The sequence below is a fragment of the Rosa rugosa genome, chromosome 6 (assembly GCF_958449725.1).
Source record: "Rosa rugosa chromosome 6, drRosRugo1.1, whole genome shotgun sequence".
Lineage (NCBI taxonomy): Eukaryota > Viridiplantae > Streptophyta > Magnoliopsida > Rosales > Rosaceae > Rosa > Rosa rugosa.
This window is the reverse complement of record NC_084825.1, coordinates 34476479-34502349: the sequence shown is the minus strand read 5'-3', so window position 1 is coordinate 34502349 and position 25871 is coordinate 34476479. Positions and strand designations below refer to the sequence as shown.

Sequence of the window (25871 nt, the reverse complement as noted above, 5' to 3'; positions counted from 1 at the left end):
CACCGGATTTACATGAAGCTTTGCTGACTCAACTCCACATATGCCTATCCAATTTTATATCATTCATGATTAGCTTTGTCGATGAATGCTAATGCTTGGATTATACCCTAGACTAGAATACATAGTTGTATGATTCACATTTTGTTAAAGAAACAACCAGACATTTTGGTCCTCTATTAAAAGGAACCTTTAGTGTTGCTTTTTATTAGTTTGATCTACAAAAGTAGTGGTTCCTATGAATTAATTAGGTATTATGTCATGGACAGTTGTTGATTAGGAAGTTAATTTGGATTAGAAAACTCAACACTTTTTGCAGTTGAGGAGCAAGCAGTTGACAGGTGAAACTGTGAAAGGAGATGGACCCTTTGCCTTTGGTTAGGATCTAAAAAAACAATAAAACAGGTGAGCTTTTTAATAATTACATTGTAGCACTTGTTGTTTTAAAATATGACTGAATAATTAGTTTAATTGATCTTCGTTTTTGATGAGGATGATTGGTGTAATTTTCTTGTGGATAGGCCTTTTAATTAGTAGTTGGTTGAAGTTTTTGTTTTGATGCTTTTGGATTAGTTGAAACAATATTGAATCCATTGATGTAGAACATGACAATTGCAGACTAAGACCTGTTGGTCTCTTTTAATTAGTTTATACATATGTTGCCATCTAGTTATCAATCTACGTTGGAGAATCTAAAGCAATGAACTACATTTGCAAAATTCATTAGACTTCAAATTCATCCTCAATTGTATATAAAAAAAAAAAAAAAATTAATTTATAAGAGAGAACCTATCTCCGATCCAATAGATCAAAACTAAAAGGTGACACGCCTTTTTTTTTTTTTTCCTTTTCAAATTTTGTTATACAGTATTGTGGTAAATAATAAGTTTCTTGCATGTGATGACTTGTCGGAGACATGTTCATCACCGACTCTTGGAGTACTTTAGCACCTCTTTTCAACTAGACCAGAGGACACACCTTTTTCCAAAAAAATTATCTCCATCTTTTTTCTAAATAAATATTAAGAAAAAAGTAAGATTAATAAATCTAAATCTTCCCCATGTTGAAGAGTCTCGTTATATGACCAAGTGATATGGTTATTTATCAACTTCGGTTCTTCTTACGGGTTTAGATGAAATTTTTTTGGACAACGTAGTTCAATTGTTTGAATGGAAGAGGGGGCCTAGGAGGGGGATGTAGAAAACTCGATCTCGCATTTTTAAATTTGAACAAGAAAATTCGACGATTGAGAAACCTAAACATCACATACTCTAATATATAGTAGAAGTTTCGCAAATTTGAAAGCTCTATCATACTTTTTCATATTTAAAAAAATAATAAAATAAAACTAATATTTAATGATTGAAAAACTCAAAACATCACATATTTGAAACATACTAAAAGTATTGGAACAAAATAAGAAGAAAAAAAAAGGCAATATTTGTCACTCATGCGTATCCTCATTTGATCAGATGGCGTCATCAAGCCTTTTACATTGTCATCTTCACTCAGTATTCCAACAAAATAAGGATATTTCATCAATTTAAGAACGTTGGTTCTTTAATTGCATTTATTAAAGTCACATTTGTCAAAAGACTAACTTTATTGCTGATAAGTTGACAAATACTTGTCATTTTTTCATGTGTTTATGCTCGTTCATGGAATCATAATTTCCCTTAAGATGTTGTTTTGCTTTTCTGTATATAGACTTCAAGTTAGTGACATTCGCGGTTTCTATTTGTAGTTCGTACAATGAGCACTACTAATAAGGAGCATTATCCATTCATTCTTATCCATAACCATCATCAACAATCTTTCCAAAACATGATTTACAAGAAGAATTTTACTCTAATATGAACAAGAAAACTCAGATCACACATTTTCAAATTTGAACAAGAAAATTTGACGATCGAGAAACCTAAACATCACATACTCTAATATATAGTAGAAGTTTCGGAAATTTGAAAGCTCTATCATACTTTTTCATATTTAAAAAAATAAAATTAAACTAATATTTAACGATTGAAAAAATCAAAACATCACATACTTTGAAACATACTAAAAGTAATGCAAAAGAAAAAGAAGCAATAACCTCATTTGATCAGATGGTGCCATGCATCAAGTCTTTTATAGTATCATCTTCACTCAATATTCCAACAAAATAAGGCTTCTATTGGTTAAATATTGCGGAGTGAAATCCACACTCCTCATTTTACAATCTACATTGTTTATTTCCTTTTTTTTTTTTATCAAATACACCAACTAGTCTATTGTGAGTCAAACTCACGACCTCTCACTTACAAATGGGAGATTCAACTCATATTTGCAGGAAAATTAACTTTGTTGCCGACAAGCTGACCAATATTTATCATTTTTTTATGTGCTTATGCTCGTTCATGGAATCATAATCTCCCTCTCAAGTTGTTGTTTTGCTTGTTCAAGTTAGCGACATTCGCAGTTTCTATTTGTAGTTCGTACAATGAGCACTACTTTTTTTCTTTCACAAAGAACAAGGAGCGTTATCCATTCATTCTTATCCAATCCATAACCATCATCAACAATCTTCCCAAACCATGATTTACTAGAAGAATTTTATTTGAAGAAACCCAAAATATCAACTGCCATATTGTCCCATAAACCCAATTCTCACTATTGCCCAAAAAAAACAAAAAACCCAATTCTCACTTACGCGCCGGCGCCAGCGTGTCCGAAACACAACGGACCCCGTCAACGCTAAACCAAAGCGCGTGCATCACACGCCACTCCCACAACACCACCATCTCCCTCTCTCTCTCTCTTCGTACGAGGTTGCGCTGTTTAAGAGGCTCTGCTCCCTCCTCCTTTTTTCGGCCTCAGAAAATCCATATCAGAATCCTCATCTTTATCCTCAAAGTTAGCGCCTTTCCTATTTTTATCTTTCCCTCAAAATTCGAGCTTTCAGATTCCACCTAGATTACAAGGATCCAGATTACAATTAGATTCAGTGATCAACGTGTTGATTTGATTGTAATATTTCAGATTTCTGGATTCTTGAAAAGCCCATGTATTTGAATCTGAGTTCTCGGTTGGGATTCCTGTCCCTAAACCTATCTCAGAAGATCTACAAGTTCAGATTCAAGCTCAAGGTTTAGACAGGAAACAGATTCTGGGGTTCTGTGTGTTTTTTGTATAATTTCGGATTTGGGTTCTGGGACTTGGGTGATGGGTGCTAATTTATCGGGGGGTGTTTCGGACACGGAGGGCTATGCGCAGCCGAGGCTTGGGGATATACCAGAGAGCTGTGTGGCATTGGTTTTGATGTACATGGACCCTCCTGAGATTTGCAAATTGGCCCGGTTGAACCGGGCTTTTCGCGGTGCTTCGTGGGCCGATTTCATCTGGGAATCGAAGTTGCCCACGAATTACCGGTTTATTGTGGACAAGGTGTTCGATGAAAAGTCTATGGTGAAGAATTCAGGGATGAGGGATATCTATACCACGCTTTGCAAGTCTATTTCGTTTGATGATGGAACAAAGGTACTTCTTTACTCTCTAAGCTATACTGCTTATTTGTTTACCTATGAGAAGATGGGATTTTTATGCATTTACATGAGTTTAGTTTAATTTGTTATGGAATTTTTCTTGTTTTGTGTAGCAAATTTGGCTAGATAAGACCAAGGGTGGTATTCATCTGTCGATTTCTTCAAAGGCGTTATCGATTACAGGGATAGATGATCGAAGATATTGGAATTTCATAGCGATTGATGAATCAAGGTGAGTATGTACATAGTGGATATGTTCATTATTGTTTTAGGCCTTATGTTAAGAGTTTGATATGAGCCAGGAAACCAGCAAGAGCTGCAATTGTGTATCTTTGTCCCAGTTTGCGAGCCTTGCCCCTTTTTGATATGTAATGTTTCTATTGTGGTCATACTATTTTCTTGTTCCATAAAATCTGAAATGATAGGAGATTCAAGAACTTGATGTGTTGTGTTATTAAATTGTGTAGGTTTCAGACAGTGGCTTATCTCCAACAAACCTGGTGGTTTGAAGTTAATGGAGAGTTTGACTTTCAATTTCCATTAGGCAAATATAGCCTCTTCTTTAGGCTCCACCTTGGCAGATCCTCCAAGAGACTTGGTCGCCGAGTATGCAATTCGGAGCATGTTCATGGCTGGAACATAAAACCAGTGAAGTTTGAGCTTACAACTTCTAATGGTCACCAGGCTGTATCAGAATATTACTTGGACAACCCTGGAAACTGGGTCAATTACCATGTGGGAGACTTTATTGTTGACGATCCTCATGCTTTGATCAAGGTCAAATATTCGATGACCCAGATCGATTGTACTCACACCAAAGGCGGTGTCTGTGTAGACTCTGTGTTGATACGCCCTAGTAGTGTAGGGAAAGAGCATTAGCTCGTTTTGTTAGGAGGTAGAGTTGGCAAGTACTAGTTGCAGTGAGTGAGATGGAGATTACAGGTTGGTTTTAGGGGCATGCAATCTCTTTTAGGAGGGAATATGTATATATATTGTACCTTTTGTTAGGAATGTTGTTGTGTTGTTTGCAGTTATATTTTACCAGATGAAGAAACTGCTTCGATGTATTGTGAGTTGTGAGTCTTATGTCCACTATCAATCGATGTATTTCATTTGACAAAGCACTTTTCTTCTTGTTTCTTGGTTATGTAGTTTGGTTTTGTGTACTCTCTACTCGTAAGCCAATGAATGAAGAAGCCCTTTGTTTTTTCACGGTAATATAGTCTTTCCAATTAACTTTGATGTGCATTCTCTGTACTCATCAATCATCATCTTGGCATTAGCATTTGGTTTCTTGCTATTGTCCCCATCCTAATATCTACAAAGAAAGAAAAGTATTTTGCTCCGAGCGTGAGCATGTTTAACATCTTAAAGTGTTCATTGGGTTAATAGAGATTGTTTACAGTGGCTTGCCCAATTTGAATAGCGCTCCGGCCTACCTGTGTGAATCACATGTTATTTTTAGCAATTACCTATACTAAAGCGCTATCTCCCCGTGAACAGTACCCGCCATATTGATTTACTTATTTGCTCCTCATTGTTTCTTTATTACCACGCTGCCATTCGACTTTCATAGAGTGAGAGAGAGACTGGGAGATAGAGATCTTCTGGGTCTTCTGCGAGAGACATGCACCGAAAGAAGGAGAGGGAAATTCACATCATGAGACTGATCGGAGAGAGAGGGAGAAGCATTTTTTTGATAGTACGAATATAAGAGAAGAAGAAAGGGGAGACGAGAATCGAAGGAAAGCAGAGGCAGAGGAAATAAAGGACAAGATGAATGAAAATAATGAAGAGAAACAGTCTTTGGGATTTCGATCCACTCTGATCGAAATTCCAAGTTGTGTGACAGAGGTCAGCTCCGGAGCTTCCAAGAGAAAGGTATTTGTTCAGTTTTTCCAACAAATACTTTTAAAAGTCGCTGTGAATTTTGATATATTACTGATTTGGGGTTTGGCTGATGGAGGCCTTGCTCAGATTGTTTTTTATTTGCGTTTTGATCTCACTGTTAGCATCCACAACTCCAGCCCAAGATGGTGCCTTTGATATAACAAAAGTGCGACACTGATATTCTGCAGATTGAAAACTAGATGTATGCCGAACTGAATCACTAATTCTATATTCAGTGTTTGGCCCTACACCGATTTCATTCTAGAGTTGCATTATATTAGTTTGCTCTAGGACTTTTCTCTAGAGTTTTCTTTTATAAACTCAATATTGTCATAGCTCGGTAGCTCAATGTTTGAGCGAGTCATCTTATCTTGTAATGTAATTCTCATTTACTATTAATGAAATTCACGTCTCTATTGATATAAAAAAATAAATTAAAATAAAAAAATCATAGTAATCATTTTTTTTTTTTAAATAAGGGCTGGTGCGGCCGCTCTTAAGTCTTTATTGATGAAACGGATAAATACAAATGGGGAATATAATGCCTAAACCTCATATTACAATACACCTCAAGATGACCTCCCAAATAATAACAGGAGTTTCCACTATTCCAATGTATTTGAACATGCACCAAGTAGCTAGTAAAGAGTGTCATACTGACTACTTCATTTGCTTTACAATAATGATGGCATATCGAAAAGTTAAAGCAATGCCATAAAACTAATAAAGTAGCTTTCCCATTATGCTGACGTCTCTATTTTCACAGGCTACTAAGACCAAATAATCTTGAAAGTCTCAATAAAAATAAGAAACACTACACCATCTTTCATAGGTAAACCCCGTGCAAAAATGACTCGTTAGCATATCGACAACAAAATCTTACCGATTATAAAGTAACAAGTATCTTTGATTCATCGATCGAGAGTATTTTTCCTCATAAATAATGTTATAACCACAGCTGCACATTTATGGACTTATTTGGAAAAAAAAAAATAATAACAAACAAACAATACCCCTAATACAAAAAAAAGTAAATCCTAGGATAAGATGATCTTTTATGTTTAGTCCTGTATTTGTTTCTTGAAGAACTAGCGACAAGCCAACAAAGAGTTTTATTAAAACATTGGTGTAAGGTTGATGATTGTCTCTCTTTCTATTATAGTAAGAGCCTTCTTCGCTCATGACTATCGAAAAAGATTGTCTGTCCTCTGTAGCTGACAAACCCCCCTTACCCCAGCGCCACTGAGCCCAAGTCTCTCTCCATTTGTTTTTTTTTTTCTTTTTCTTTTTTAAAGCTTTAGTGAAGTTAATAAACCACTCACTTATGTTGGGCCTGAGTTGGGCTCAGTGGTCGACGACCAGTGTGATGAAGATAGACTTTGGGCTTGGGTCAAGCTTTCTTTGTTGGGCCTGAGTTGGATCTTTCTTGGGGCTGTGGGGCTGCGATTTTGGGCTGGCTACTTTTAGTTTGTCTTTTGTTCAATTTTCCCTTTGTTTAGGGAACTCTATTTCCTTTGTTTTTAGGGTAGCTATAAGTTTTTATCTTTAGGCTTGCTTATTTATTATGTTACTTCATAGTCTATAGGCTTGCTTGAATAAGTGAGCATGGGTACCGTCAAATGATCGGACCTAATCTATGTATCGCTGTGGTTTTCCACAAACTCTTTATCTACCCAGAGATGGTAGAGGGAGGATATGTAATGGTCCTTTCTGGCCTGAGTATTATTATATATCGACATGATATTCTTCAAAAAATAAACCACTCACTTATAAGTTATGTTTGGGTATAAAAAAAAGGGTCATTGACCCAAAACACCAAAATAAGAAAAAATTATCCCACTTTACCCCAGCAACAGATTTTTGTTCTCACTTATCCTTTTTCAAGCAAAATGACAATTTTGCCCTTGACATAATTAACAAGCTACATTTTAGCCACTCAGACTCTCCAGCACGACTCTCTCTCTCTCTCATCCCCTCGATTTCCACATCCGGTTTCTCTCTCTCTCTCCTCGGCGCAGCGTCGAACTCCGGTGATGGCTTCCAAGCCTGAAGCTCCAATTGGAGCTACTGGAGTCGAACTCCAGATTAGAGCCTCAAAACAGCGCCGCCTAGCCTCGACGAAGTCTCTGAGATCGTAGACGGAGAGGCCGAACTTCCGGTCTATTTAAACGTCATCGTCTCTCTCTCTCTATATCTTGCAGATTCTGACGATCCAACGAACGTCATGATCTGCATCTCGCCAGTCTCGACAATTCGGTTTCGATCGACCTATTAGGACCAAAACAGCAAATGAGGTTCTGCAACCGGCGACGGGTCTGCAACCGGAGAAAACTGGCAAAGAAAGGTTGAGCGTTGGGTTCCCAGAGCATTTTCTGGGTGCCCAAATTTTTTTTTTTTTTTTTTGTAATAGGGCAGAAGGCCCAAAAGAAAGAAAAAGGAAAAAAAAAAAAAAGGTTTTATTAGGGGCAATAGACATCTGATAAAAGTCTATTGGAGGGCAATAGACGTTTTGAATTGATGTAATCTCCTCGTTTTTTTTTTCTTTCATCAAAGTTTTATTTGTCTAATTTTAGGAATATTAGGTCCCATTCCGATGACCGAAAGTTCTATTGGGGGGTCATAGACATCTATTGTGGGGCAATTAGACCTCTATTTCCCTTCTATTGGGGGACAATAGACCTTTATTGCCCCTTTATTGGGGGCCGATAGACTATGCCCCTCTATTGGGTGGTAATAGACGTCTATTGAGGGGCAATAGACGTCTATTGGGGGCAATAAACCTTTCCGGCGACCTATGAGATCTCCGACAACCTCTTTCAGGACCTCCGGTGAGGTTTTCAGAAAAATCCGGTGGGCGGCGCCAGTGACCGGAATCCGGCGAAAGTTGGCCGAATCTAGCGAAAGTTGGCCGGAATCCGGCGAAGTCTCCTATGGTCTCTCTCTCTCTCTCTATGTAACAAAGGGTGAGGGTAAAATAGTCTTAAAAAAAAAAAAAAACACTTAATGGGGCCCCTATTAGGAAAGACTTCCTTAAAGTGTTTTGGGTAAGCGGGAATTAAAAAAAATTAATGGGGCAAGTGGGAAAAAAATCTCTAGAAATGGGGTAAATGGACAAAAATCCTAAAAAAAAAGTGGTGCTATTCGCACACGCCTCTTCTATTTATCTATTACTTTAATTTAATTTTTTTTTACAAATTACCCTAACTACCCTCCCTTGCAATTTTTTTTTTTTTTTCTATTTGGCAAGTCAATCATCCTCAAATCCTAAACCCTTATTTTGCTGCAGACACAAAGAACTTCAAAACTCTTTACGATTTTCTCTTTTCTTTTCTATCAAAAACTTCTTTAGCATAGTCATTCTATATCTCTAACGTGATGCTTTGAAGTTTAATTATAACAGAAGAAGCAACTATAGACCCATCTTTGGAAAATAATTTACATCTGATTTGCAATTGAGACATGAAAGAAAGTTATGAATTTAGTGATCATTCGAGCCCCTTTGAATCTATCATTCCTGGTAAGATTCTAACTGAATTTATTTGTTGTATTTCAATCCATCGCTCTCCGCTAAAAAGATCAATTTCTCAGCGATTTGGTGGACTAGGAGCTTTAAATTTGTGCGTTCTGTTCATCTTAGTTTGATTTTGGTATGGCTTGCTTGCTAATCATAGTTTTGACTTGAGTTGATTGATAATTTTGAAATTATTGACGCTTTGATTTTATTTGGACTTTAGTCATATCATCACTCTACAAAATGTTTTATGTCACTGGGAACGGTATCTTGAATCAACGTTGCTTAATCAGATGTGAGAGGTTTTGGATCTCCTTTAGTTTAGGTGATATGCTTATATATTTCTTCAGTTTTCTATAGCAGTCATGATGACATACCTAAATCCCCAAACTCAGTTACATTGTGATTTTTCATCTGAGCCCTAAACTTTGCCACACTAATTACAAAATTTTTGACAGATTGCACTTCGTCCTGCCCATCAAATTTTTTTTTCTAATCAGCAATGACATTCATGAGAAAAATTGGTTTTTTTTTTCTTTCTAATTACAGAACTTTTGACAGATTGCACTTTCCCTTTCAAAAATTGGTTTATTGTATAATGATGTTTAATTCATGATTGACTTGCCAAATAGAAAAAATAAAGAAAAAAAGAAAAAGAACCATAATTACAAGAGAGGGTAGTTAGGGTAATTTGTAAAAAAAAAAAAATATTAAAGTAATAGAAAGTAATAGAAAAATAGAGGGGATGTGTGAATAGAGAAAATGTGTGTGTGAATAGCACCACCCTTTTTTTATTGGATTTGGCTTCTCTGCTAGAACTATAATTTGCTGGAAAAAAAACTGCAAGGGATGAACATGAAGTGACTTCTTGATGCTTCTTGATGTGGCATCATCTTGCCCTTAAATCTATATCTGACGGCTGTGAGTAAAATCCAAGCACATTATAGCATAATTATTCTAGCAGAGAAGCCGAGTCCTTTTTTATTTTCTTCAATCTTAATATGACCATGGGACTCAACCATATGCAACATAAGAAGCCAATTTCATATCTTAAACTTGTGTCATATTTAGGAGCTAACACATGTTCTCGAGCGCCAAGTCATTATTCTTTTGCTAAAGCCAACACATTTTTATGAAGGTTCAATCATTCTTTAAATAACCCATTGACCCAAGATGTGATTGTAAAGAATGACTCATTTTCGATACCATGTTAAATAACAACAAACATTTTTTTTTTTTAGTAGAAGAGGTCATCCATTATGCAGCTCAGCAAGCAGTATAAAAACGATCCCCCTCCCCCCCTCCATGGGGGCGACAGAAAGAACTGTTCTATAGAAACTACTACAAAGCCAACCCTAACTAAAAGAGCAAACCAAACTAGTAATCTCCTAGTACACCCACCTTCTAGGATGAAGCCCAAACAAATAAAAGTAGAGCCATGAGGAATAAAAATAACACCCTGAGTGATCAGGGCCCAAAAGTGTCTCTCTTTACTTTGCAATCTTTTCTCTCAAAAAAAGAAAAACATAATCATATTCCCCTTAAACAAAAGAGGAATAATGACCAAATAAAAAAAAAAAAAAAAAAAAAGGCCCAAAACCACTTGTGAGCCCGAAGTCGAGATTGGAGAAACCCTAGCAGCCTCCACTAAGGTTACCTCCCGACTACTGGCGAAAATCATGCTGCCTCCATCGTAGCCAACGCCATCGGACACAGCAGGATTATCAACGCGACCCAGCGCCTGCATCGCTTGCCATATCCAACAGGCACTCAACGCTATCACTACACCACCACTGCAGGAGATGTCGCCGCCCCTAAACGAAGACTGAAAGCCAGTCTTATCTTCAGCTAGTCCACCGGCAGATGCCATAGCCACCGTCGAACCAGCAAACCACGTCCAATAGAGGCCAGCGCCATTCACACCATCACCATCAAAAGGAGCAACGACGCAGCGCGCAAGCCAGGTACCCTCGACAGCAATGGATGAATCAGAAGGCAAAGGAAAAGACAGAAGTTTTTTTTTTATTATTTAATACTGAGCCCACCCCACCCTTGTCAGTGAGAATCAAACTCATGACCTTTTTTTTTTTTTTTATACCCTTAACCCACCCACCTCTTACCTATGTCAATGAGAATTGAACACATGACCTTTACAATGTTAGAATTATAATTTATCAACATGTCACAGCCCACCGACACCTATTTTTTTTCCTTGATTGTGAAGACATATACAAGTTCTTGTTCTTCAATCTTCTCCATAAAAAATGAATTTTGTTAAAAAAAAAAAAATGAATTAGAAAGTATACTTGAAAATCTGGAAAACCGGACTAGAAAATCTGGACTTGAATTCTTCGTAGATTTGAATTGAATTCTAAGACTTTTACTTTAAGACTTTTTGGGCTCTTTCTGTTGGTAAAAAATTGATTAGAGACAACGCACATAACTTTCGTTTGATCACAATCAGTTTTCACGATCTCCAGTGGCCTAAATAAGGACAAAGCATCCTTTCAAAAATAAAAACAATATGTCAATTAACTGACAAAGCATTGCCAGCGGAATTCACCTGTAATAAGCACCCAAAATTTTTTTCACCTTTTGAATAAAAAAATGAACAAAAGATCTTCATGCAAAAATAGATCATAAATTAGAAAAATATGAAATTACCAAATGAGGCACCTCCCAGATAGATACTCCAGTGGGCACTAACCTTGATGATACACGCCAACCGCCATTTCTCTGTTACGCTTATCACTATAACAAACCTTCTCTCCCTCCCCCTATCTCTCTCTCTCTCTCTCCATTCTTTATTCTCTCTCTAGGGTTTTGCCCCTTTCACACACACCTACCCTTTTCTTCTTCTCCCCCCAAAAAGGTAAAGTTGGATGCTTTCTTCCAATCCCAATCTTCTCTGCGTTTAAAGTTTTCCCCTTTTCTCTTCTAGATGGTTCTCTCCAATTTTTTGATACGATTCGTATTTGTGTTGTTTTGTTTGGATTCATAAATTTCCAATTTTGATGCATAATTCTTTCGATTCGAAACGTTTCGTTAGGCTATAGATAATCTCGAAATTCAATTGTGGTTTTAATTTAGATAATCATGATGCTCATCATCGACCTGGAGAAGAGTAATTGATGTGGGTTTGATGCCATGCATGTCGGGAATGTGATCAATTTGATTTTTGTTTTTATCAAATTGGTAATCTTTAATAGGCTTTAGTGGTTTTGGGATGGAAGGTTTTGCATTATGTAAAATTGGTTTAGTTTTTAATTTTTTTCAATGATCGTTGTGAACTGGGCTGACTGGTTTGTTACAATGTGGATTCAGGTCTTAAGAGGCTGAGAAAGGCATCCGGGTTTTGTTTATTTTATGTTGGAGTTCATTCATACGGCTCCATGTATGGATTGGTTGAACGGGCTTGAACCTGACATGTCCGTGAAGGTCCTAACTTGTTTGGACAATCCAAAGGATCTTGTTCGAATTAGTACTGTCTCATGCACTTGGCGTCAAATTGGTAAGCTAAAACAGTTTAACATATAGTGGTTTCATTACCTTAATATATGTTATAGTTCTGCAATGTTAAATTCCGTCTATGGTTGTGTGCGTTATATAGATTGTATGTAGCTCATGTATTAAGTCTATCATAGATTTTAAGTTGATGGTTTTATTTATTATGTATAGTAGTGCGTCTGCTAAGTTGTCTGTAGCTGGTAGATGGGTGCTTGTTTATATGATTTCAAGGCTTATACTGTCTAATTTATACGTTTTCTTATGGTTGTCCGTGGAATTCATTCATTAGATTGAGGGCATCTGAAAAAGCTTACTCAGTTTTGAATGATGGAAACTAAGTATCCCATATTGTGGAATGAGACTTGACAAATTATGAGAGGAGGCATCTCACTTATCTGATTTTATGCTTTCCATCTTGGAGGATTTAAATAGGCATACGAGGTATTTCGATAGTCTACCTTCTTAATTGCAATAAATTTCTTGCAATGTTCCTCCCCAAAGCTGGAGCTTAGAACCTCCAGCTTGACAAGGATCACTTTAAAGATCGTCATCAGGTTGAAAAAAGTGCCAAATAGAAATTTGATTCCTACAGTCAACAAACCATGCAGCGGCAATATGGTTGCCTATGTCTTGACTTTTTAGTGGTGATTGACTCTTGTTTTGATTATCCTGCGGCAGTCTACATAAACTTGACCATCTAATCTACAATTTTTTAACTTTCTTTCTTCTTGTTTTTTTTTTTTTCCCTACTGTTCTCTTTTCTTCTCTGTTTTTTTTTTTTTTTTCCGCATACAAGAAACCATGCTTCGTGCTTCAAAAGCTCTTGCCACTTTTTTATCCTTCTAAACCATAGGCCAGAACACTTGCCTATCAAGACCAATCTTCACTCCCCTAATAAGTTCCTAGATTAGTGGAAGAAGTTGAGGCAGATAAACCTTTTAGTTTTTCCACCAAAGCAACTGGACTTCCTTAATGTCCTTCTTTTCCTCTGTTATGTTTCCTATATTTCTCTTTCATCCCAACAGAGAGTTCTGGAATTTATGGCTTCTGGGTTGAGTGAATTTTTCTGGATTTTAGTAATGAGAAAAATCTGGATTTGGGGCATGATCAAAGAAAATCAAGGCAGCAGAAGCTATAGGATAAATCAGATGGCTCAAGTGTCTATCTAACAAACAGTGGTGTGCTGGGTTCTGGTTGTGAGGCTGTGTTGGTGTACAGAGAAGATAAAAATATTAGAGGAAGTATCTGACGATGTCCATATATAGGAACACAATGTATTTAAATATCACGCTATATATGAAAAGTCAGAAATTATTTTGTAAATTCTACCCTTTTAATTGCACTGAATTTCTTATCTGATTTTCTTAGTCAAGATGTGCTGCTGACAACTTATTTCTTCGACAAAATTTACAAGTTTGTAATTTAAATGTCCTGCAGTGGTAGAAAATGGTCTGTGTAAGAAGCTTTGCTTGAGAATGTTTCCTCAGTTATCCAGAGTTGGTCATGTGATCGAGTCAAACAACTCTGATGCCAAAGATTACGCAGAAGTTGGATCTAGCAATTCAAAGGAATGGGACACGTTGGAAAGGGAGCATAGAGTCTATGCCTTCTTAGCTCATGCTTGTACATCTTTCCCTGAGGGGGATTGCATTTCAAAGGCAATCAGTGCTTCCAGCACTGACAATTATCCAGAGGAAAGCATTGAACATACTCTAGTGTTTAGTGTTGCGCGGAGAGCTTCATACTGGTCAAGTAAAGGCCAAAAGAACCCTGCAGTGCCTGAGATGCTGACATACAAGTTGAAGTCTGATTTTGTTATAATTACTGAAATCAACATACATCCTTTCAAAGGCAAGTATTTGAGTTTTTTAAATTGTGGACTTTGCCAATTTGTTTTGAAGTTATAAATTTGTCTGATCTTCTCTGTATATATCTCTTTTTCTACTTGCAGCTTACTTCCAGCATGGGTCACCCATATATTCTGCCCGTGGTGTTCGATTTCGTATGGGGCATGCCAAATTCCCTATTGTAGAGATTGACCCCATGGAGGAATCATGCCATGACGACAAGTTTGAGTGGACTCACACTTCGCAAGTGTTCCCAATGGCTCAGGTATGTGACCTGATTTAAACTTGTCTCCTACTTTCTGTACTTGCATCTTGAATTTATTTGTTGTGAAATCTTCTCATCTCCAAGGGAGAGCCCATGTTGTTTCTTTGTATACTGAATACCTCTCTTTTTGGGGTAAGGTGGTTTAAAAATAGACAAGTTTGAAGATTATGGTTCTTGTAAACTTTTCTGCAATTTTCAAACTAGAATCTCTGTTTGGGAGCTAGATTATGACTTGTATTCTGGTAAGACTTTTACACAGCTCGGAAGCTAGAAACACTGCTTGTGAGCTTTCGATTAGGACTTTTACACAATTAGTCCGGGAGCTCTTGTCCACTTTTGTACTTCATTAAACTAGAAACATTGTTGGATCAGAAGTTTATGATCAACTACCCGATTGACTTTTTGCTTGCTAAGTCTTTCATACAATTTTTTTGAAGAAATTGGTATATTGCTGTACCTGTTTTGATCTTCCAATTCAGTTAACTAATTGTTGGCTTTTTTTCCCTTACAAACAGAAAAACTGCTTGCAGACATTCAAGCTTCCAGAACCAGTTCTTTGCATAGGTGGATTCTTGCAGATTGAGTTAGTGGGGAGGGTTCAGAGACAAGAAATGGATGACCTGTTCTATATATGGTTTGTTCTGCAGCTTCATTTCTCTCAAGTGTTGCAACAATTATGAATCTACTTAAAAGGAAGAACATGAATAACTGAGAGTAATATACAGTCTTAATAATACAACAGTGTTTATAATCCATAGCCAACAAATCAAAGCTGACGATTGTACTTGGTGGTTCAGTAATATGGAGGATGGTTTGATTATTAAATGGCAGGATGCTTTGATTATACAGACTTTTTATTATGCTTTGATTATACAGACTTAGTCTCCCATATTACTGAACCATGCTTTTTAATGACCAGACTTTTTCTTCACATGCTTTGATTATACAGAATGCCTTGCATGTTGTGGGGAAAAAGTCTCCCCTTTGTCCTCCTGTTAATTTTAGATATTTTATCTGGACTGCACTCTGGGATGGCAACAATTGTCAGTTATTATTTTTTTGTGAAAGTTGCAATCTTAGTTAACCATTATTACTACTGAATAACTTTTTCTTTTTACATGTATATACCAACTTTTGGGTGGTTTTTTGCTTCCTCAGCGTGTCTCACGTTCAAGTCAAGGGGAAGTCACTAGGACCTGCATTTAGTGTTGAAACCAATGTACCATCTGGGCTGTTTGTGTTGAAGAGACAAACTAAGTTCAACCAACCAAGCTTACCTGAGAATGAGTCCAATGCTATCTCCACTGGTGATTTGGAGAGACACGGTAGAGAAATGCTGCCCATTGTGAATGTGCTGCGTGCAAATGTAGATTTTGAGGAATATTATGAATGAGCTGATGCCGATTATGAGACAGACGAGGAGTTTGCTGTCTAAATTATTTATATGCTTTTCATTTTTCTATAAATCAATTGGATAGCAGCCCCATATGTGTCTACTTTTCTCGAGTGCTATAGACTCACAGTGAGAGTGAGTGTCATAAACTGTTGGTGTAGCTATCTACCTAAGGTATTATACAAGTATTAGTTGTTATATAATGTATCCTAATATTTAAGAATCTGCTTGATGGTGCTCTGGGTTTTGGGTGGTGTCCGACACCTAAAATGTCATCCTCAATTCCCTTCTTAAATTATTTTTTGTAGTCCACTCTTTTGAATGTGTGTTCTGCCAGATCTTTGCATATACGTGTGAAGTTCTGTATTTTGATGTCGAGATGCATAGTTCTCCTGGGATTATTATTTGAATGTATGTTCTGCCAGATCTTTGCTAAAAAGGGGGGAAGTTCTGTATTTTGATGTGAAAATGCATAGTTCCATTGGGGTGCTATATACTATTTTGATGTCTAAATTGTATCACTACAAAAGTTTCCCACCGACTCAGTTTGAGATCATTATTCTCTATGGTGCTGGTTCTAGACGTATGCTAGTTGATACAACAAGTCTTTCCAGATGAAACTTTTCGCTTGCTTGAGGGTTTAAATTTCTTCAGAACTACTGAAATTTCTTTGGAAATTTTTGTAAATATAAACCTACTGATAATAGGGCTAAAATATATCAACATTAGTTGCTGCATACCAATAATCATTGAGATCCGAAGTTTCCATCGAAATGATTGTACCAAAATTTTCATTGAAACCAAAATTGCTAACCTTGCTCTTGCTACTCAATAATAACCACTTGATCACATCAAATATTGTATGAAATGTATTTGTGAATTGGGATAAGATGGTTTCTTTTGCGAAACATTGCCCAACAAATGAATGCTTTATCATCTATGAAAACGGAAAAACATTATTTCTATTGAAGAGAGCATTACATGGACGGGGACAAAATACAAGTGAAGTTGCAAGTTCACCCTCCTAGTTTGCATATTGTTCAAACTTTTGCACTAAAAAATATTCATATCACAGATAAACAATTATTAGGACACTGAAGCTCATTGACCTGCTCTTAGGATGTTTTAGCCTTCACTGGAGCTGGAAGCAACTGCATCACGGAAACAAGGGAGAATGTCAGCAGAAAAACTATGTAGCAGGTAGTAGATCAACCCGAGCTTACATCGCCCCAAAAAAAGCAAAATTTATGTAAATCTGCTAAGCATTCATAAAGATAGATGTTCATAGAAAACGGTGGCACAGAAACCTGATAACAAGAGATCAGAGAAGTAGTAAATCCCAAGGCTCCAGTAACACGAGGAGTGATTTTCTTAGGTGCCAACTGAAGCAACCCAATTGCAACCACTGTATCCAAGGCTGCTTTAACCAGGGCTAGTGACCTTTCATTCGATTTTTTGAGTTTAGCACGGTACGCCTCATTCTGCAGCCACAGATGCAAAAAAAAAAAAAAAACAAAAAAAAAATTGTAAAGATCGTAGTAATTTGAGCCAATGAAATTATCACGTGTCAATACATTGAACAAGGTATGGGTTCAACATACTTGATACTTGTCGCCGGTCTTCAGATCCTTCTCCAACTTTTTAATTTGTCCAGAAAGCCTTCCTAGCTCCCCAACCTGATTTAGGAGGTAACAGGAACAAATTGTTCATGCTATGTGTATCTCTAAATAATAAATAATACACATAAAAAAACAAGGGGCATAAAGAGGGAAGAACAAACCTCAACTAAAGTGGTGCAAACTGAGGAACTCATCCAACAGTAAAGAGATATACGGCCAATTAGCTCAACACGTTCTTTGTTCTATTACAAACATAAGTTTCAAACTTTTACCACACTACTTCCACAGAATCCAATACATAACAATGGAATTAAAACGGAAGTACATGGTAAATATATACCTTATAGATGCCTGTTCTGCCAAGCCAGACAATTTGGTCAAGAAACAGAAAAGTTGACAGCAATGCATTTTTGGACTGTACAAACATCAGGTTGAAACTTAAAATTCATTAAAATATGACAAAAAAAAATCACATTCCAGTAAGAAGTAAATCATACCTTTCCAAGCAGAACAAGTGGAAGAGGAGTTCCAGGAGCAGTTGGACTAATCAGACCATGAAGATCATTCACAAACTGGAACCAAGCAGACAATTGATAAAATGTTCAAGAAAGAAAATCACTGAAATTCAACTTCAATGTGATATTCTGATTGGAGTACTAAAGGTCCACTTGCTTCCTTATAAAGTGTGAAGGAGGATTAGAAATAGCTTCAAGAAGGCGATTCATTTAAGCCTTATCCTTATTCACTCTGGTTCTTCCAGAAGATTGTGAAAAGAGCATCATATAAAGCAGGAAATAGTATTTTGGCCTATAGTTTAATGTCAACAGTAAATATATGATATTATATTCTGTTTCTAACCTTGAAAAGACGGAAAACTTTTCGTGCCAAGCTAGTCGTTTTGTCAACATTTTGGGCTGTCCCGGGTTGTCCATTACTCAAGAATTTAGAACCATATTGTATCGCCCTGCATATCTTGTCCCTGGCCTCAGCCTTGTTCAGATAAAGAACTGCAAGAGCAAGTTCGGCTCTAGTTGCATCCAATGTACTCATCTCTTATCCTGAACCTGCTGAATGAAGTTAAGACAAACTGTTAGTACTAAGCATGTTGGGGAAGCTTCTCAAGGCATGAAAATACATATATGATATATAAAAGATATACAAATCCATCATTCAAAAAGGAAGTTTCTTTAAGCCTCTCTTATAAGGTTGTAATTGTGACCTTCCAAAAACAAGTATCTACAATTCTAACAAGTTATTCACTAAGCCATAAACCAAATAATGTTCAATATGCTTCAAAATCATATTATCCCTGATTTCATCTGATCAACATTACTCTAGGAAATGTAGTCTTCATCCTCACTATCTCAAAAGTCAAAAGAGCACAGACCGTGCAAAGTAAAGCTCAAATCTTGTAGTCCAAATCGTTAATCAAACAGCAGCAAACAATTTCCATCACAAAGAAAGCAATAGGCCATAACGATCAAAGACAGTATGAACTATTTTCGTTTGCAATCTGAAATTAGAAGTTCTATATTCTGCACACACCTTTTAGCTCAACTTCAGAGCTGAGATATGCAAACAGACACGAAATTATGAAGCCGAAATTCAAAAATCACGAGAAAATACTCCGAGAACAAAAGGGTGTAGTCAGCTGAGTATGGAACAACTAATTGGCATGACTGTCCTTTTCCAAAGATTTCAAAATTTTAACCAACACAGCAACTATGACAGCAATCATGTAATCATTTTCCTCTACTTTCCGAGCAACCAGACATAAAACTTGAGCATAAATCGGCAATTAAATCTACAATTAACTAAACTATCAACTATATAACAGCAATCAAGCAAATATGTAACCATTTCTCAATTTTGTCTAGTACTTCCATAGTAAAACCAAAGGTAAAACCTTTCATAACCAAGAACATGAGAATCCCAAAGAAACAATCCAAACTAAGAAATACCCGGAAACCCAAATCAAAGTTTGAGCAAACAAATCGAAACCCACCACCCAAATCATCAAACACAGAAAGAAAGACACAATCTTTAAGCTTGAGATTGGATCAAAGACTCTGCGCTTACCCAAAGTTAAGGTCTTTCTGGGTTTGTAAAGTACAGGTCAACAATCAAAGACATAAAATTTGTGAAATATAGAGAGAGAAAGGAAGATAGGGGAGGGGAAAAGAGTACCGAAAAGAGTGCCAAGGAAAGAGCCTCGAAATAGCAAAATCTGACAAGAGGATGGCTGCTTTAGCTTTGTTCTGGTTTGTTTACAACGTCAGCTCTGTCTTTGGTTTATCCTTCTCTCTTCGATAAATTGATAATGGCGTGTTTGGTCCTTCTTTTTCTGCAGTACAAACAAACCTTCATTATTCCTATAACCAAAGAGCCAACCATTTTTTATTTTTTATTTTCTTTGATCGGAAAAGACAACAATTTTTTATTTTCTTTCTTTGTATTGTTAGTTTCTATTTTTATCGACTTGTATTTTTTTTTTCTCTCTCTAATTTTATATTGACATATAGGAAAATTGATTCATGATCTATTATTCCTTGTTGTTCTTCCAAGTCACTGGTCTACTCTCCTTCTCAACATAAAAAGTTATAAACTATACTCTTTTTTTTTTTTTTTGATATAAAACTCATCGAAACTTATAGAGTTTCTATGTTTAGCCCTATGTTTTGGTGTAACATTTAGACTACATGATTTGATGTGATAGTTAAACACTTGAACTTTGTATAATGCTACAAAAATCAAACTATATAAATCAGTGTTGAGTTTGGACATTAACTGTCACATCATGTGATTCATCTAGCATTATTTATAGAAAATTTCGCAAACAGTACACCAAGTAAAGGCCACTAATAATTCTTATACATAAAGTTCCAAACCAAATATTTCGATCCACGAAATCTGAAACTCGACCCACTATCAGTACACGACGTCAATTTTTGACACCAAAATGTCCATTATGCCCTCAGTTCTTTTTTTTTTTTAATATTTTTTTTTCTGTTATTTTTTTTTTCCTTCGTTTTTATCTCTTTCTTCTTCCTTCTTCCGGCTCCACGAAACCTCGCTTCCAACGCCGCCCTTGCCCTCCAATTGAACACCCATTCCTCCACCCGAGAACAGGTTCTGCTCTAAATTTAGTAGCTGGGTTTTTGAATTTGATTGTGATTCTTGTGTACAACTCTGAATTGTTGCATATCTTGTTCAAAGTTTGGATCTTTTTTATCTGGGCGTGTTGCTTTTAATTCGAATTAGGAGGTTTCTCTAATTTTCTCACATCTTGGTTCGTTGCTCTTTCTTTTGATCTTAAAAGAGAATTGGTTCGTTGTTCTTTCTTTTGATCTTAAAATTTTCTCACATCTTGTTCTTTTTTCAGAGTGCGTGTACACCTGTGTTATCTTATCTTATTTTGGTGGCTGAGAAGTTAACAGAGGTGGGTGAGCTCGGGCTTCTTCTCACATGAAAACAGAGGTGGGTTTCGTGGAGCTGGAAGAAGGAAGAAGAAAGAGATAAAAACGAAGGAAAAAAAAATAACAGAAAAAAACAATTATTAAAAAAAAAAAGAACTGAGGGCATAATGGACATTTTGGTGTCAAAAATTGACGTCGTGTACTGATAGTGGGTCGAGTTTCAGATTTCGTGTACCGAAATGTTTGGTTTGGAACTTTATGTATAAGAATTATTAGTGGCATTTACTTGGTGTACTGTTTGTGAAATTTTCCCTAAATAAATTTTGAATCAATAATTCCTAATAACATAAATTTTAATTTTTGTTTGGAACCTATTCTATCCATGAATTTCCATGTCCCCCCGAAATTATGAGTTCAGAACCCTTGTATTAACTATTTTCCCAAATGACATGATAAAGCTGCTTCATCTTGCATGTTTGGAGTTAGAACACACAATAATGGTGGTAATTCTCCAATTGCTGTATGTAACAAACGATATCTTCCATGATGTCATTGTTTGTTATTGTGATCTTGAAGTGCAGCCACAAGAAAACTAGAGACAAAATTGTAGAGTTTATCTCTTTTCAAGTTTTAGCGAATAGGATTCTTTGGCAATAACCATTCCTAGTTACTATAATCAGATTTCTTTGCCGAGAAGTGACATAAGATTTGACCTTAACACCAAACGGACCGGTGCTTAGGATAGTTGAACACACATGCATGAGTGAGTGATTTTTAACTCTAGACGCATGTGAAACTCACAGTATAGTGCATGAACGGTTAAGAATCATCTGCACATAGATAGAAGAGTAGACAGAGGAAATGTATTAATACGTTTTACATGACTAAAAAAAATGTCGAAGCATCCTTATGTTAAAAATGCTCTAGGAAGTGATTTCTTTTTCATTATCGCTTTAACAGTATTGTAAAATAAGTGCTTGAATAAAGATTTTATTCAAATTTAAAGACAAGTGATGACAATGCATTTTATGGCTTGATTTAGATGGAGAACTACTAATTTTAATGATCGTGTGAAACTCAACTAATTAGTAAATGCACAAGTTCTCACTTGTTAACTGCCTTCAGAGTTAGGAGATCACTTGTACTGAAATCTTGTAAGGTAGTTTGAGCATTTATAAAATTTGCAGTACTCTCATATAAGCCCATTCATAGCAGTTGAAATTACAAAGCAGTTTTAGCACATGAACCAGTCAGTGAGTGACCAAGATGGAGTTGTAATGAAATTGAATTAAAGTGGAGTGGTTGGGTCAATTAGAATCAATTTCAAGGACGGGTAGAGATGGAATGACCAAGAAAAATTTCAACAGAAACGGTGCAACATATATCAACAGAGTGACAGCTTGGATTGATATGAAATGAAAAACTTCCAGCTTGCAGGTGAGAGGACGCTTATGCGTCTAAACATTGAAGTACAAATGTGTGACAATTTTAGAACACTAAATCCCTCTAGGCGACCGTCTAAGCCCCGTTTAGACATTAGAAGGTGACTAGCCGTCTCGATTAGTTTTCTATTTTAAAATTAAAATAAAATAAATCCCTCTAGGCGACCGTCTAAGCCCCGTTTAGACATTAGAAGGTGACTAGCCGTCTCGATTAGTTTTCTATTTTAAAATTAAAATAAAATAAACATACGCCTGCGCACCCGTCTAAGCAATTAGACACTAGATCTGTCTCCATCGCCCGCCTACTATCTAGCGATTTTGAGAAATTAGATTGATAAAAGAAGAAACTCGTACAAACCTGCTCTCAGTGCTCTGTTATTATATATAGGAGAATGCCCTGTCCATCGAATGATGTATTTAACATACCATGTTGTTGGACTGGATCTAAAGTCCCAACTTATGGAAGAATTCATCATATCGAGGGTCTAAATTGACAATTTGGTAACATTACATCTCGTCTTTTACAAAATAACAAATTCCTAATGATGATGTATTTGTGATAAAAAAATGTTGAAACATTCCACCAACAAACTTGGTGCATCACTGGATCCTTATGCAAAGGCACAAATGACTAATGCTGTCATGGCTGAAGGAGATTTGAGTAAAGTGTTTTCTTATCTTTCTCATTGAAGTATGACAATCATATATACATGGTTGCTGATCAGTTTTGTTCCTAAAGATCAGTCATTACAATGAATACAATTGAAGCACTACTGATCAGTTTAGATTCTAGAGATTTTCAGTTTAGATCATGACATGCTAAGATCAAGCAATCATCAAGATAAACAGATATCAGTAAAGTGTAATCGATACAGAAGGAGGAATCAAGGTAAATCAGTTTCATCAGTTTCATTGCTTATCACCCCCCCGCAAGCTGATGGGCCGGGCACGGACAGGAAGCTTGGTTAGAAGATAGTGGAAGGGATATGAACTCAGACCCTTGGTGAAGAGATCTGCGAGTTGATCTTGGGAGCAAATATAGGCAACTTGAATTTCCTTGCGAACAACCTTTTCCCTAATGTAATGATAATCAACTTCAACATGTCTTGTTCTCGTATGGAAAACCGGATTGGAAGCAAGAGAGATGGCACTAATGTTGTCACACCATAAGGTGGGGGACTGAAGAGGAATGCATAGGTCTCGAAATAGAGTCCGAAACCAAGAAATATGTGCAGCAGTGTAGGCCAATTGACGATACTCCGCTTCAGTGCTAGAACGAGATACTCCACTCTGCTTTTTAGAACTCCATGAAATGAGGTTTGTACCTAAGTAGATGCAAGTGCCACCTGTTGAGATTCTTGTGTCTGGATCCCCGGCATAATCAGAATCACTATAACCTGTCAATTTGAAGTTGCTTGGAGTGTAGAACAAGCCATAGGTAGGTGTGTGTTTGAGATAACGAAGAATCCGTTTGACAGCCACCCAATGCACATTTGTTGGAGAATGCAGAAATTGGCATACCTGATTAACTGCAAAAGATATATCAGGGCGAGTGAGTGTTAGGTACTGTAAGGCACCAACAACACTCCGATATTGGGAACTATCATGAAGAGGAGTGCCATCGGTGAGACTCAAACGTTTGCCAGTAGCTGCTGGAGTTGAAACAGGTTTAGCATCTGTCATGTTGGTGCGGTGTAGAAGATCTAAAGTGTACTTCGTCTGAGTTAATGCAAGGCCATGAGAGGACCGCACAGCCTCAATGCCCAAGAAATAGTGTAATGGACCCAAATCTTTCATGGAGAAGAGTTTACTCAAATTGGTGATAAGAGTAGTGATGTGATCAGCATGTGTGCCAGTGATGAGGATATCATCCACATATATCAGTAAATAAAGCTTGATTTTCCCTGAATGATAGACAAATAGTGAAGTATCTACTTGAGATGCCGTGAATCCTAAGTCCTCCAAATAAGTAGAAAAACAAGAGAACCAGGCCCTAGGTGCTTGTTTGAGGCCATAGAGAGAACGGCGGAGCTTACAAACATGGGTAGGAAATTGAGGGTCAATGAAGCCCTGTGGTTGCTGCATATAAACATCCTCTGACAAATATCCATGAAGAAATGCATTCTGAACATCTAACTGTCTAATGCTCCATCCAAAAGAAACTGCTATGGCTAAAATTAATCTGATAGAAGAGTGTTTAATTACCGGACTGAATGTTTCACCATAGTCAACTCCTTCTTGCTGTCGAAAGCCTTTGGCAACGAGGCGAGCTTTGTATCGTTCCACTGAACCATCTGGTTTCCTTTTGATGCGGAAGACCCATTTGTTGGGAAGGACATTCATTGAAGGGGAATAGGGAACGAGTTGCCATGTACCAGCTTGAATGAGAGCATTGAATTCTGTACTCATGGCGGAATGCCATTCCTGCTGCTTGGCTGCATGAGAGTAACAACTTGGCTCAATTTGGTGAGTGATGGAAGAAACAACCATGGCATATTTGGGATTGGGTTTGACGATCCCTTGTTGACGACGAGTGACAGGTCCAGATGGATGAGATGGAGGAGCTAGGATCGGGTGCGAAACAGAGGGCTGAGGAGGCACAGATTGCCGTGAAGAGGTGGCCGGCGGTGGTGGAACTGGCTGGGTTGGCTGGCGGCGGTGATAGGTTAGAACCGGTCTGGGAGATGGTGGCGGAGGAGGCTGGGGTGGGCGGCGGCAGTGATAGGTGATAAGGGGAGGTGAGGACGAGTTGGGTGTGGGTGTGAGATCGGGAGGAGGAAGATGGGGAACTGGTGGAGAGATGGTAGGCGTGTTTTGAGGAGGGGGAGTAGATGGGCTTGGGTATGGGGCTGGTAAATGGATCGGGAGATTGGAAGTGGTAGTAGTGATAGTCAAGGGAATGGGATGGGGAGTTGGAGTAGCCTCTGCAGGGGGAGTAATAATGGATTCATTGAATGGAAAGTTGGACTCATCAAAGACAACATGACGTGAAAGATAAATTCGACCACTAGAGAGATCTAAACAACGATATCCTTTGTGATTGAGAGAATAACCAAGAAAGACACATTTTGTTGACCGAAAATCCAATTTATCTTTTGTGTATGGACGAATGTAAGGAAAGCAAGCACAACCAAAAGTACGAAGAAAGGAATAATTGGGAGAGCGGCAAAATAATTTTTCATAGGGGGAGAAGAAATTGAGGACTCGAGTTGGTAATCGATTGACTAAATATAAAGCTGTGTTGATTGCTTCGACCCAATATGATTTTGGGACCGAAGAATGAGCAAGAAGAGTTAGAGCGGTTTCGACAAGATGACGATGTTTACGTTCAGCTAAACCATTTTGCTCAGGGTGATGCGGACAAGAGATTCTATGATGAATGCCTTTTCGGAGTAAGAATTGTTTAAAGGCATGACTGTTGTATTCACCTCCACCATCTGTTTGAATAGTTTTTATTTTGGCG

At 37.2% G+C, this 25871-nt stretch overlaps 3 protein-coding genes across 7 annotated transcripts; 2 read left to right on the top strand and 1 right to left on the bottom strand.

Annotated features, from left to right (window-relative positions):
* Positions 1-2816: 2816 nt before the first annotated feature.
* On the top strand, positions 2817-4736 carry LOC133715675 (F-box protein PP2-A13). Of its 2 annotated transcripts, XM_062142279.1 has the most exons (4): positions 2817-3513; positions 3632-3750; positions 3821-3886; positions 3986-4736. In XM_062142279.1, exons 1-4 carry the CDS (start codon positions 3199-3201, stop codon positions 4395-4397), a joined length of 912 nt encoding a protein of 303 aa, XP_061998263.1. In that variant the 5' UTR covers positions 2817-3198; the 3' UTR covers positions 4398-4736. The 2 variants fall into 2 exon arrangements, with proteins under 2 accessions (XP_061998263.1, XP_061998264.1); XM_062142280.1 differs by lacking the exon at positions 3821-3886 and having other exon boundaries at positions 2822-3513.
* Positions 4737-11631: 6895 nt separating this feature from the next.
* LOC133715989 (F-box protein At4g00755) lies at positions 11632-16243 on the top strand. Its single transcript, XM_062142712.1, has 6 exons — positions 11632-11791; positions 12244-12430; positions 13864-14277; positions 14378-14538; positions 15054-15172; positions 15697-16243. Exons 2-6 carry the CDS (start codon positions 12286-12288, stop codon positions 15929-15931), a joined length of 1074 nt encoding a protein of 357 aa, XP_061998696.1. The 5' UTR covers positions 11632-11791; positions 12244-12285; the 3' UTR covers positions 15932-16243.
* Positions 16244-16869: 626 nt separating this feature from the next.
* On the bottom strand, positions 16870-19900 carry LOC133718035 (peroxisomal membrane protein 11D-like). 4 transcript variants are annotated; one of them, XM_062144829.1, is made up of 9 exons: positions 19738-19900; positions 19630-19646; positions 18409-18617; positions 18048-18122; positions 17891-17965; positions 17712-17792; positions 17533-17607; positions 17239-17412; positions 16870-17082 (listed from the first exon to the last, which is right to left on the bottom strand). In XM_062144829.1, the coding sequence occupies exons 3-9, from the start codon at positions 18598-18600 to the stop codon at positions 17047-17049; spliced, it is 708 nt and encodes a 235-aa protein (XP_062000813.1). In that variant the 5' UTR covers positions 18601-18617; positions 19630-19646; positions 19738-19900; the 3' UTR covers positions 16870-17046. The 4 variants fall into 4 exon arrangements, with proteins under 4 accessions (XP_062000813.1, XP_062000814.1, XP_062000811.1 ...); XM_062144830.1 differs by having other exon boundaries at positions 18409-18614; positions 19630-19900; XM_062144827.1 differs by lacking the exon at positions 19630-19646.
* Between the last annotated feature and the right edge of the window lie 5971 nt (positions 19901-25871).

Coding starts and splice junctions, on each gene's coding strand:
- LOC133718035 (XM_062144830.1), bottom strand. CDS start 18,600: ATGAGTACATTGGATGCAACTAGAGCCGAACTTGCTCTTGCAGTTCTT. Junction 17,608..17,711: donor TTTGCACCACTTTAGTTGAG/GTTTGTTCTTCC, acceptor CTCCTAAATCAG/GTTGGGGAGCTAGGAAGGCT. Junction 17,083..17,238: donor CTCTGATCTCTTGTTATCAG/GTTTCTGTGCCA, acceptor TCCGTGATGCAG/TTGCTTCCAGCTCCAGTGAA.
- LOC133715989 (XM_062142712.1), top strand. CDS start 12,286: ATGTTGGAGTTCATTCATACGGCTCCATGTATGGATTGGTTGAACGGG. Junction 14,278..14,377: donor CAACATACATCCTTTCAAAG/GCAAGTATTTGA, acceptor TTCTACTTGCAG/CTTACTTCCAGCATGGGTCA. Junction 14,539..15,053: donor AAGTGTTCCCAATGGCTCAG/GTATGTGACCTG, acceptor CCTTACAAACAG/AAAAACTGCTTGCAGACATT.
- LOC133715675 (XM_062142279.1), top strand. CDS start 3,199: ATGGGTGCTAATTTATCGGGGGGTGTTTCGGACACGGAGGGCTATGCG. Junction 3,514..3,631: donor CGTTTGATGATGGAACAAAG/GTACTTCTTTAC, acceptor TGTTTTGTGTAG/CAAATTTGGCTAGATAAGAC. Junction 3,751..3,820: donor ATAGCGATTGATGAATCAAG/GTGAGTATGTAC, acceptor GATATGAGCCAG/GAAACCAGCAAGAGCTGCAA.